Source organism: Pseudopipra pipra, chromosome 8, assembly GCF_036250125.1.
Source record: "Pseudopipra pipra isolate bDixPip1 chromosome 8, bDixPip1.hap1, whole genome shotgun sequence".
NCBI lineage: Eukaryota > Metazoa > Chordata > Aves > Passeriformes > Pipridae > Pseudopipra > Pseudopipra pipra.
The window spans coordinates 27074833-27086213 of record NC_087556.1 but is presented as its reverse complement, the minus strand read 5'-3'; the positions used below and the strand labels follow the sequence as shown (position 1 = coordinate 27086213).

Here is an 11381-nt window from a genome sequence, read left to right as displayed (position 1 = left end):
CTAGGCTGGACATTAGGAGGAATTTCTTCACAGAAAGGGTGATTAGGCATTGGAATGGGCTGCCCAGGGAGGCGGTGGAGTCACCGTCCCTGGAGGTGTTTAAGGAAAGACTGGACGCGGCACTTGGTGCCAAGGCGGTATTCGGCCACAGACTGGACTCGATAACCTCAGAAGTCTTTTCCAACCCGATTCCGTGATTCCGTGACGCTGCTGCCGTCAGTCCTGCCAGGGCACAGCCGCCTCAGTGCAGCTCTGACCCCGTCCCGCGGAGCCGCAGCGGCGCCATTTGCCTGAGGAGGACCAGGAGCGCCGCCGCCCCGTCCCCACCCGGGGCCGGCCGGGCCGAGTGTCCGTGTGGCTCCACCTCCGATCCCGACCCCGCTCCCAGCCCCGCCCCCTCAGGCACGGCCCCCCCGTCGCGCGGTGGTGGGCGGGGCTGCCTCACTGCGTGAGTCCGCGCGCCGCGTGACGCTCTGGCGCGGCCGGCGGCCCCACGTGACCTGCGGGGCCGCTCTCGCGAGCGCCGGCGCGCGCCGGCGCGAGGCCCCGCCCCCCCCCCCCGGCCCCGGCGGAAGGAGCCGCAGCGAAGCGGCCACGGCCCGACGGGACCCGGAGCGGCGCCCCCGGCCCGGGGAACCCTCGCACCGCCGAGGTGAGACCGCCCGGCTGAGACCGCCGGCACCGCCCAGCGCGGCCCTGCCCGCTCTGAGCGAGACTGGGCCCGGCCGGGCCCGGCCTGCGCCTGTCCTGGGCCTGCCCGCCGGCGCGGGGCCTCCCTAGGCCCGGCTCCGCTCCCGCCCCGAGCGGCCGCTCCGACCCGCGAGGGGCCGGGAGGGGCCGGTCCCTGCTGCCGCAGAGGGTTTCGATGCTGAAGCCTTCGGCGTGCGGCAGCCGAGGGGACACGGGCCATGCGCGAGGCTTTGCCGGAGACCCGCATTCGTGTTCCAAGGGCCCGGGGGGCTGAGGTTTGGTGAAGCCCTCGCAGCTCACCCGCTGTAACCTTCGCGTGTGCCCCGCACACGCACGTGTTCGAGCGTTGGCTTTATCAGAAGTCGCTCAGGAACAGCCGTTTATTTTATTGTTTAATATTTTAGTAGCACCTTTTCACGGTGTTGTTTTCACCTCGCTCACCGCACACACCGTGTCTAAAAAGCAGTACGGATATTGTTCTGATGAGGGTTTTCTCTGTGTGTGTGTGTGTTTGTGTGTTCCTTGCAGATGTCGGAAGACCTTGCCAAGCAGTTGGCCAGCTACAAAGCTCAGCTCCAGCAAGTCGAGGCTGCCTTATCTGGGAATGCCGACAATGAGGATTTGCTGAAACTGAAGAAGGACTTACAGGTGAGAACCCGAGGGTAGGTGAAATTTGAGGGTCTTTAGCAGTTGTTTCATCTTTCCTAAGTATTTGAACTGTTACAAAAATATATACTCGATGGGTTTGTTACTTTCTCTTCACATAATTTGATACAGTAATGGTAGGTTGGTTTGAAAAACCCCAAAGCGTGGCCTATTTTAAACTTGTCCTTTTGGATGAGCAAAAAAAATGTACTCATTTGTACAGCAAACTCTTCTACTAAAAACTTTAGCCAGAGTGGTGAAAGATATGCCAGTGCTGTCTTTATTGTGTCTTGGTTTTAATTTTTTTTTTCCTGAAGCATTTGTCAAAGTCATTATTTTTTGTTGCTTTTGCTAATGCTGAAGGCTGATGGTTGGGCTTCACATGATGCCTTTCTGTTTATTTTTGACTTCTCAAAAAACTTGATCCAGAACCTGCTTACTCGTTAAATGCATTTGCAACGTTAAAAGCTTTGGAGAGTAGTTCTGTATTTCTTGTGCATCTGAGCCTCGATTGTGTAAAGTTTTTTATATAAGGAAGGAAAAGAGTTGTGTTTGTCATTTGCCATGAGACCATAGCATGTTCTTAACAGCTAAAAACCATTTCAGGACCTTGGGGTATTGTTTGGTGACAGGAAGGCCACCAGCCTAATTTCACGTGGTCTTTTAGATGCTTGTGCATATAAAGACACATTGACATATGAAGAATCCTAGCAGTGCTGTTGAAATTTGTCCTGAGAGTGCAAGATGCTGCTTCATTTCTGTTGTGGATTGCTTTAGCCATTAGGTGTAAAAATAGATAAAACTACTCAGTGCAAGATCCAGTGACCACTGCTCTGTATGGAAATAACAGCAGTAAAAACGGTGTTTCAGCCAAAAACACAAGTAGTGCCTCAAATCAGTGATCTTTAGAATTCCTTTTAAATTGCAAAGGCTTTGTGCCCACAAGGCACTTGATAGATCATCTGAATGTGCTCTGTTGTACACTGTTAAAAGCATGTGTATATTTTTATATTTTTAAAATGCACAGCAAAACCCATATGGGATGATATTTCCGATACCAACACGACCTCGGCTTTGATATGCAGAGATCATTGATGTGAAAGGACAACTTGCAAACTTTTTAATAAAAGCTTTCTGCACAGAATGGGGAAGATCTTTACACTTTCGTCCCCAAAAGGTTTGCTATCCATATGTTCCACCTTGAAAATGACATAATGTTTTGCAGACTTGATATGTGCCAACTAAACAAACAATTGTAAGAATGATTCAATGCTTCAGTGTCCCAACTAAACAGCTTTTTGTCTGTTTGAAAGATGGTTACTATGTAATTGAAACTTTTTTTCCATTACAAATAGTAATGCATCTTGTATACTTAGCTTATTATTGAGTAACAAGATTAAATATTAGAAGAAGTTGTTATAAGTACCTAGGTTTTCACTTTTTGTTTTGTTGAAGTGTTTCTAGGACACTGTCTATGCACCCAAGAACCAAACTTACCTTTCGTATCAAGTAGGGTTGATGGCAGCTGTCTTCTGTAACTGAAGATGAGATCTGTGGGTGTTGTGTGCTGGAGTGTAGAGCTTTCTCTGGCTTTGTAAAGACCAGTTGGTCAGGAAGAATCTTGGCAGACTGTACCTGGTGTTTTCTGTGGGTCAGACCTTCATGTCACGGGGACGTGGCACCAAGCCAGGTTGTTCAACCCGTTTGGCTGTACTGAGCTGCTGTGGTAGTCCAAGTCCTGCTCAGAAATTTTCTTGGAATGAAATGTCTCATGGCTTGCAATAAAATTAGTCTGTGTCTTGTGAGCTGAGCATTATGATACATGGGTATGGGATGAAGATTTTTACCTAAAGTTTGGTATTTTATAGGCTGGCTGCAAGTGACTTTATTGAATTCAAAGGATCCTTGGTAGACTTGTCTGAAACTATTCATATCCAAGTTCTGCAATAAGCCATCTCTGAGCGTGGCAAGAATAAGTCAACAGTTTGGTGTTAACTGGTAGTTGCAGTAGCTTTCAGGTGTAGCTTGTGCCTGATGTGATGTATTTGACCTGCTGAGATAGATTCCTGTCTCAAAGCATAGTACCTCTTGGATTTGCAGAATACAGCTGTCATGTTGAGGATAGTTTGGGAATTTGCACCTGGGAAGAAAAATTACTCTAATGCTTTATGTTCTCAAATTGGGTAACTCGGTAATGAAAATCTATTGCTCTTCAGCTGTAGTGTTATGGAAAATTGAGACCACGGTAGTAGAAGTAATGGTGTGATTCTGTGCTCGCAGTTGCTACTGATTGTGCTCACTGGTGCAGTTATGAATTAGCAGCTCCTCTAAAGCAAAGAGCAAAATTTTTGTTAGAAAGTTGTTGGAAATCAGGACATTAACAGCTGCCACAGAAACAAACTGATAGACCATTCATGCTACTTGTATGGTTTATCAGATAAAAATGCATGTAAGTTTGTATTGTATTAACTTATTTGGGACTTGCTTACAATTCTTTAGGTTCTGAAGGAATGAAAAACAGCTTTACTGCATTTTCCTTAGCTAGTCTTTGTACCATAGCTGAACTAAGGTGTGAAACTGAGAGGAAAGTTCAGGCTTTCAGTTTGAGCACTGTTTATTTGTAACCCTCCCCTGATTAAAATATTTATTGTTTGTTAGGAGAGTGGCAATGGTTCATGCTGAGGTACTCAAAGAACTAAAGTTTTCTTATTTAAGGCCTGCAGAGTTTCTTTGCATTACACTTGAAGTTTAAATGGCCTTTTAGATGCTGGCTAGTGATTACTTGCTCCTGAATGTAATATTGGCAGGAAGTTGGGAGGGGCTTTTGAATGCTCCTGCCTTTGAATGAATAATTTGAATGCTTTCTCTGAATGAGAGGCTTTACAGTGTGGCAGTCTTGGAAGGTGCTTTGCCACCCTGGCTCCTAGTGCTGCAGTTCAGCCAAGGAAAGAAATGCTATAAAAATAATAGGCTACCTTTTGAAAATTTGAGGAGGGCCTAGGCAGCTTTACTGCAATACAGTGAGGGCCATAATCTTTTTATCTACACTTGCAATGAATGATTTTAATTAAACTATTAAAAAACAAAACTAGTCCACTTTACATAAGCTATGAATTCAGTACAGTAATGTAAAAAAATCCCAATCCTAAACCAGTAAGCTTGGGGTAAAAATAAGTGTGGTAAAAGGAGTTGGAAAAATTATTCTTTGTGGGTTTTTTTTTGTCTTTTCTAGGAAGTCATAGAGTTAACCAAAGATCTCCTTTCAACACAACCTTCGGAAACTCTTGCAAGTTCTGACAGTTCTGCTTCTGCCCTGCCCAGCCACTCATGGAAGGTTGGGGACAGGTGTATGGCCATATGGAGTGAGGATGGACAGTAAGTGTAGAAACTTCTCTAACAGTTACATGAAATAGTTCAATGGTAAGAGATTTTCATTCAGTTTGAACTGACCCTAGGGTGACTAAAAGCAAAAAGATAGAAATAAATATGGCATTAGATATTCTTCTACTGTCTTTATTAAAGGTCAGTGTTTTAGATAGATAGCAAAGAGATGTGGTGAATGCATCTAGAAATGCCCTGTTTGTCACTAACCTTATAAAATAGGGTAGCTTTGGTAAATTACCATTCGCTAATGTAATAAATGACAAATTTAATGAATTTATCTGTCAGGGCAGTCTTTTGTAAATGTTTCAGGATATATAGTTCATAATTCATCATTGCATTCACGTGTATGTCACTGATAGCTATGAAGAAAAATCCTTGCTATATCTCAGTTTGTGCCTCTAACTGGAAATGAATTTTTAATTGTAAATGCTGGGTTTGATTATGAAATTACTAGCTGTGTAATGTAACTGTAGCATTAATCAAACTTTTGGATTTGGTCTCCCATTATATTAGCCTGTGAAGTTCTGGGAACCCAAGCAGACCATTCTAACTCCATAATTTTTGAAATAAACAGTCTGAAATTATTTTCCATACTGCAAAATGTGTAACTGTTGCAGCTTTTTTTAAATTACTATTTATGCAGGAGCAACATTCCAATCATTACCACTTAGAGAGAAGCTCTATTGTTCAGCAAATGTGGTTCTATTAACAATGTAGTAACCACATAGACATTTTGGTATAGCTGTTGAAATCTTAGGTAGGAAACTAACCTAAAACTGAACAGTTCTGTCACAGATTATTGAGTAAAATGTTTTTGTGTTAGGACTTAAAAATTGAATCTTGTAGTCTTAGGGCACCATTGGGTTATTCTTCTTGCTCTCATCACCAGGTTAGACAATCAGAGGTTGGGGAAGAATGTGCCAGTGTCCACTGAAGTGAATCTTATTGGACTTAATTGTATTGCCTTTTTTAAAAAGTGCTGCTTCTGTTGCAGCATTTCTTAAGGGAGCAATGTTTCATAAAGAGCTAACCAGACTTTGGGTTTTCATGTATTTTCACCTGGCTCAACTCAAGACATTGTCCCACTGAAAACGCCCAAGAAATTAGTAAATGTTAATTGGAATCATGTTTATGAAATATTTCATTTTATTCCTCTGTTTGCTCTTGATGCATCCTTTTTTCTCTAAATTTAGACATATATTTTTTGGAAACGTCACTTTTTTTTCATCTTTTCCCATTTTGAGGTCAGTTTGAGCAAAATCTTTCATACACAAATATGAAATGGACTAATTTCTGTAAAAATTTCAGAATTGCTATTTTAAATCAATAAGAAAAAGTTTGGGGTTTGAAGTGTTGAATGTTTTGAAAGCTTCAGTTTTTCTTAATTCTTTTTCATATGGAGAAAAATGGAACCAAAGCTTTGCGCTTGTGAGCTGACATTTTCTAAAACTCCTCAGTGAATTCCATGAAAACTGTGTTCTGTGAATGCACTTCTTTTTTTTTTTTTTTTTTTTTTTCCTATCCCATGACCTGCCAGAACTAAAACCAAGTCAGGATATCTGATTAGATTGGCCCCAGCATTAATCATTGGTCTTGATAACAGTGAGGCCATTGCTCCTTAAAGCTAAAGGTCAAATACAGCAGATTCCAGTCTTTGCTCTTCTGCCCCTTTGTCCTTAAGGAAACAACTCTTGGTTTGATTTGTGTAGTGTCCCTGAAAATCAAGGCTGATATCTGCAAGTTTTTCAGTTTAGGGGCATTAGCTGGCTGACAATGTAGGTGTTGAAGGGCTGAGTATTAAAGCTTTACTCACATGCTTACAGCCATGATATCTTTACAGGTGTTATGAAGCTGAGATTGAAGAAATAGATGAGGAGAATGGAACAGCTGCAGTCACATTTGCTGGATATGGCAATGCTGAAGTTACACCTCTGTTCAACCTCAAGCCTGTGGAAGAGGGAAGAAAAGCAAAAGAGGACAGTGGCAACAAACCCATGTCCAAGTAAGTAATACACAAATAGAAGTCTGAATGTTGCTTTTTGCATCATTTTTGTTGGGTTTTGGGTATTTTTCCTTCTCAGCTATAAAAATTGGTTAATGAAATAGAAGTTTTTTTTTTCTTTTTTAATTTACATCTCTTGAATACCTTTTGCTTGAAAAAGGAGCTTAAATCAATCTAGAATATAATGTTTGGTAGGTTAATGTGGCTGGTATCAGGTGTTATCTGTCCTGGCAAGATAACATGACAGACTTTGTTTGTACTCAGATAATGATATCTGAAGTTACCAGGTATGTGAGTTGTAGATTTAAAAAAAAAAAGTTAGTACTTTTTAATTGAAAATGGAGAATTTCAGCCCAGATCCAGTGCAGGCTGTTCCCAGAGCTATGGTTTGACTAACAAATAAGCTTAGCAGTAGGAAGGACTTCTGCCCCATCCCTGTGTTAGGATAGCTGTGTTCTCCCCGTCACTGGGGATGTTACTTGGTATCCTGCTGTGTTTTACACAGAAAGGTAATTTTAAGGGCTGAAAACATTTTTTAGTATTTTTATGTTGGACAAGAAAAGATGGTACTATTTCAGAGTTTGTTATAGCCAATGATCCCTTCCCTAAATGGTTGTTCAGAGGGACACTGCATTGTGGCACAGATTGACTCCTTAAACTTCCTTATCTTCACCGAAGTAACCTAATCTTTGTTCTTTCTCTTCCATCCTCATCCAATACTTAGTAGCAGGGGAGTCTTGCAGGTCTCCAGAAAATTTTGGGCTTTCCACTCCAGTGGGCTATTTAATTTTTCCAAACCCAAAATTCTTCTGAAATGAAGGAGTGCTGACAGGTCCCTTTTCAGTTTCAGAAATCAATTGTACCCGATCCTATTGGCTGCTGCATTTGACATGGGCTTATCAGGTGGTGGTGGTGGTTCTTATGCCAAATATATAAATAAGCAAAGTAATGCTTATCCATGGAAAGATTTGGTTTGGGTTTTTGGTTTGGTTTTTTTTTTTTTTCTTCCAGAAGTGGAGAATATTTACAACCTTTGTTTTATGTCATTTACTTCTGAAAAACTATTGTGTATGTCTGTTTTACAGGGGGTTTAGTTCATTACAGGAAAAGGAACACACTTGAAATGTGGGTTTGCTTTTTTTTTTCCTTTTCTCCAGAAAAGAGATGATAGCCCAGCAACGAGAGTATAAAAAGAAGAAAGCTTTGAAAAAAGCTCAGAGAATTAAAGAACTTGAACAGGAACGGGAGGACCAGAAAGTCAAGTGGCAACAGTTTAACAACAGAGCCTATTCTAAAAACAAAAAAGGCCAGGTTGGTTTGCTTTGTCGGTATGTGAATAAAAACAGGGCATAGACTTCTGTGCAGTACTTTGGGAGAAAGGAGGAAATGGTTTATAAAGGGATGTAAAGTGGGGTTTGTCTTTGGGATTCTGAGGTGTGCAGTTTGGTATTTTGTACACTTAAAAGGCCTGGCTTTTTACTGGATGATTTTGGAGGAGTGCTGTGCCTAAGAGACTGAGCTTGCACTTAACTGGGAGAGCTGGGCTCACTGTCAGCTGCCAGGTGGTGTTTGTTGGAGCTTAGAACCTGAGGGCCCCCCTTCACCTCCAAGCCTGGCTTCTTGCTCTGTTTGACCCAGCAGACACAGTGCTAAGGAACTGCCCTGGTACAGCAGGTGCAGAAAAGGCAGTGAGGACATTTTCAGGTCTTATTCTGTTTCTCTCATGGCTTGACCAAGAGCTGCCAATCACAGTGGTAAAACTTCAGTCTTCTTTATGAACCATTATTAGAAATCACCCTATGAGACGTCAGTTTTATTCATTTTATTTATTGGCCCAAGGTCCTGAGTACTGCAATCACATCCAGTACTTAGGTGCCAGGAGATTCCCGGCTCTCTTGCCTCATGTGCTGGTGCGTCAGGGATGAGCCAGCCTTTAGAAACTGTGCCTGTCTGTAGGGGAGGAACTTGAGAATGTAGAAGCACTTCCAATGGTAATGATTGCCTGTTTCTTGTAAAATCCACCTAGTTGTTATTCAAAAATGGTGTTTTCTGTTTTATTTGCAGGTAAAGAGGAGTATTTTTGCTTCCCCTGAGAGCGTAACTGGCAAAGTTGGAGTTGGAACATGTGGAATTGCAGACAAACCCATGACACAGTATCAAGATACCTCTAAATATAATGTCAGGCATTTGATGCCCCAGTAACAGGTGAAAAAGGTGGAACTTCATCTCTGCAGGGCTTTACACTTATCTTTTTATCATTATATTTTTCTAAAAGTAAATTATTTGTTGGCACATAGTGAGTAGTCATTTCTGTCACCATCACTTTGGCTTCAGCTTATGAGCCTTAAATCTCCAGCTATTGATTTGACCCCCCCAACCATTAAACCTTTTGTAGCAGGTAAACACTTTCATTAACTGCTCTTGCCTGTTACTCTCAAAGCAGTATTTGTCTGCAGCTTTGATCTCTGGAATCTTTCATTCATACCAGTAGTGAAGGATTTTTTTTTTCCCCTTTAAGAAAAGTGGTGGTATAACAATGGCACCTTAACAGCCTCCCTGGTCTCTGTAGTCATGGTGCTGTCTGTGACACGCTCAGCATTACAGAGCTGCTGCAGCTCTGGGAGAGAGCTTGTATGTCACATGGAATTGCTAAGGAAGTTCAAATACCTCCCTTACAAATCCACTGAAGATCGATTTGTACCGCTGTAAATGAGGGCAGAACAGGGCTCATAGGATCTTTATTACTAATGATGACTTACGTGCTAGAAACAATTTAATTTAATTCCAGTCTGAATTTCCTGTGCTTGAAGTGAAGCAGAGGAGATGCTGTTTCTTGTTGGTTGGGGTTTTCTTTGTTAATTTTTTAAATACTCATCAAATTTTAATAGGAAGTTAGTGAAATGTAACCAGAAAACCATAGGACAAGGAACTGTACTTAAAAATCCTCCCCCTCTCCAAGGATCGGAGTTGGAGAGTGGAACCAGCTGTGCTTGGAAAGGAGCTGTCCTCTCCCCTCCTGTAGATCTTGTAGGTTTGATGGTACAGTCACAGACCTGGGATGTAACAGTGACAGCCTGTGCCTGGGCCTCTTCCGTGCAGTCAAGGAGACCTGTGGCACAGCAGATAGGAATGCCTAGATCCCACTTAATTAGTTGTGAGTGAGTAAAGGTTAGTCTGGAGTTTCTGTCCTTAAATAACTGACTGGCCCTAGTGTCCATTGTAACTTCAGCTGTATTACAGTGCTGCTGAGCCCCTTCAATCTTATCCAGGAATCCACGTGTAAAAGCTCTTTTCTTGTATTCTCTCTGTGATTTGCTTTCCTCTGTTACTTGTCTTGCACTTACGGTAGTGGTGCCACCTCTGAACCCGTAATGTGTTTAAAGAACTTAATGGGTAGCCCTGTATACAATGTAGATATTATTTTTGTAAAATCTAGGGCTGAGTTAATGGACAAGAGTACATCAGCTATTTCCCCCATTAAATACAAGGTGTGTCTTGTCCATTGATTTGGACCATTATTTCCCTGTATATTATGTTAATGTAGCTCATTTTGTAATTTGTTAACTAGATCAGGTCACGTCAGCAATTGTTGATGCACTGATTGGTGGAAATGTCCATCAGTTACCTGAGTCACAACTCAAGCTAAACTCTACAACTGGTAGTTTAGAATCCATACATAGAAAAAGGCTCTCCCTATAATGGGAGAGGGTGATTTTTATGAATACAAAGTGTGTTAATTTCAGTTTTGTATGTTTAACTTTTATTAAATAAAGTGTTTAAAATCTGCTGGATATATTTGATGTAGTGGAAGTATACATGGGGGGGATGATGACAACAAATCATCAGGACGGGGTAGAATCTGCTGGACAGAACGTAATACTCAGAAGTGGGTCACAAGTACTGCACACTCACTGCAAGATTAAGCAGATATTGCTTAATTCCTCATCTTCACTGGTAGCAGGGGGGTTAAATTTTCTTTTGCATAGAAAACCTCTGAAGAGTGAAATAACCTTACTTCTGCTTTTCAAAAATGGAGTTTGTGCTGCAGCTACAGAGGCATGTCCCAGCAGTGGCATTAAATAGGTGACAGTTGTGCCACACTGACAGCTCACTGTTGAGGAAGGTCACCTGTTGTCTTTCACAGATAGCTGTGATACAGCATCCCTTTCACTTGTCCAACAGGAGCATCTTGGGGTTAGAACTGAAACGTGCCAAAGTAGGCAGAACTGGAGCTTTCAGGAAGCAATCTTGAGCCTTAACTCCACCTGTTCTTTTAATAGAAAGTAGTCTTTGGAAAAACAGGCTTAATCCATGCCTGACATGTACGACATCTGCTTATCTTCTAATGTAATAGATACAATAAATAGGCCACCCCAGGACTATTTATTTCCTCACTAGTCCTGAAGAGAAATACAGTGAGTCAACAGAATGCAACAGGCGTGTGAACCTCCCTTATGGTAAGGAACAGTCCAGCCTTAGTTAGGACTAGCTGCTCTCATGGACTTGGTTTTAACTGAACCTTTCAAAAAATTTAGTGCAACTTATACCTTTACTTTGAGTAACTGTCACCTCTCTTACAAACTGCTTTGCCTCCTGATCTTTGCTGTAACCCTTCTGTTGGGCACTGCAAAGAAGTGCTGAAAGAAAGGTTTTGATACTT

At 42.0% G+C, this 11381-nt stretch overlaps 1 protein-coding gene across 1 annotated transcript; it reads left to right on the top strand.

Annotated features, from left to right (window-relative positions):
- Nucleotides 1-497: 497 nt before the first annotated feature.
- SMNDC1 (survival motor neuron domain containing 1) lies at nucleotides 498-10512 on the top strand. Its single transcript, XM_064663277.1, has 6 exons — nucleotides 498-652; nucleotides 1219-1338; nucleotides 4568-4710; nucleotides 6560-6721; nucleotides 7879-8032; nucleotides 8786-10512. The coding sequence occupies exons 2-6, from the start codon at nucleotides 1219-1221 to the stop codon at nucleotides 8921-8923; spliced, it is 717 nt and encodes a 238-aa protein (XP_064519347.1). The 5' UTR covers nucleotides 498-652; the 3' UTR covers nucleotides 8924-10512.
- Nucleotides 10513-11381: the final 869 nt, after the last annotated feature.

Bases quoted from the DNA above. Each gene is read 5' to 3' on its own strand.
- SMNDC1 (XM_064663277.1), top strand. From the start codon at position 1,219: ATGTCGGAAGACCTTGCCAAGCAGTTGGCCAGCTACAAAGCTCAGCTC. The intron at 4,711-6,559 runs GTAAGTGTAGAA...ATATCTTTACAG, and splicing joins ATATGGAGTGAGGATGGACA to GTGTTATGAAGCTGAGATTG. The intron at 6,722-7,878 runs GTAAGTAATACA...CCTTTTCTCCAG, and splicing joins GGCAACAAACCCATGTCCAA to AAAAGAGATGATAGCCCAGC.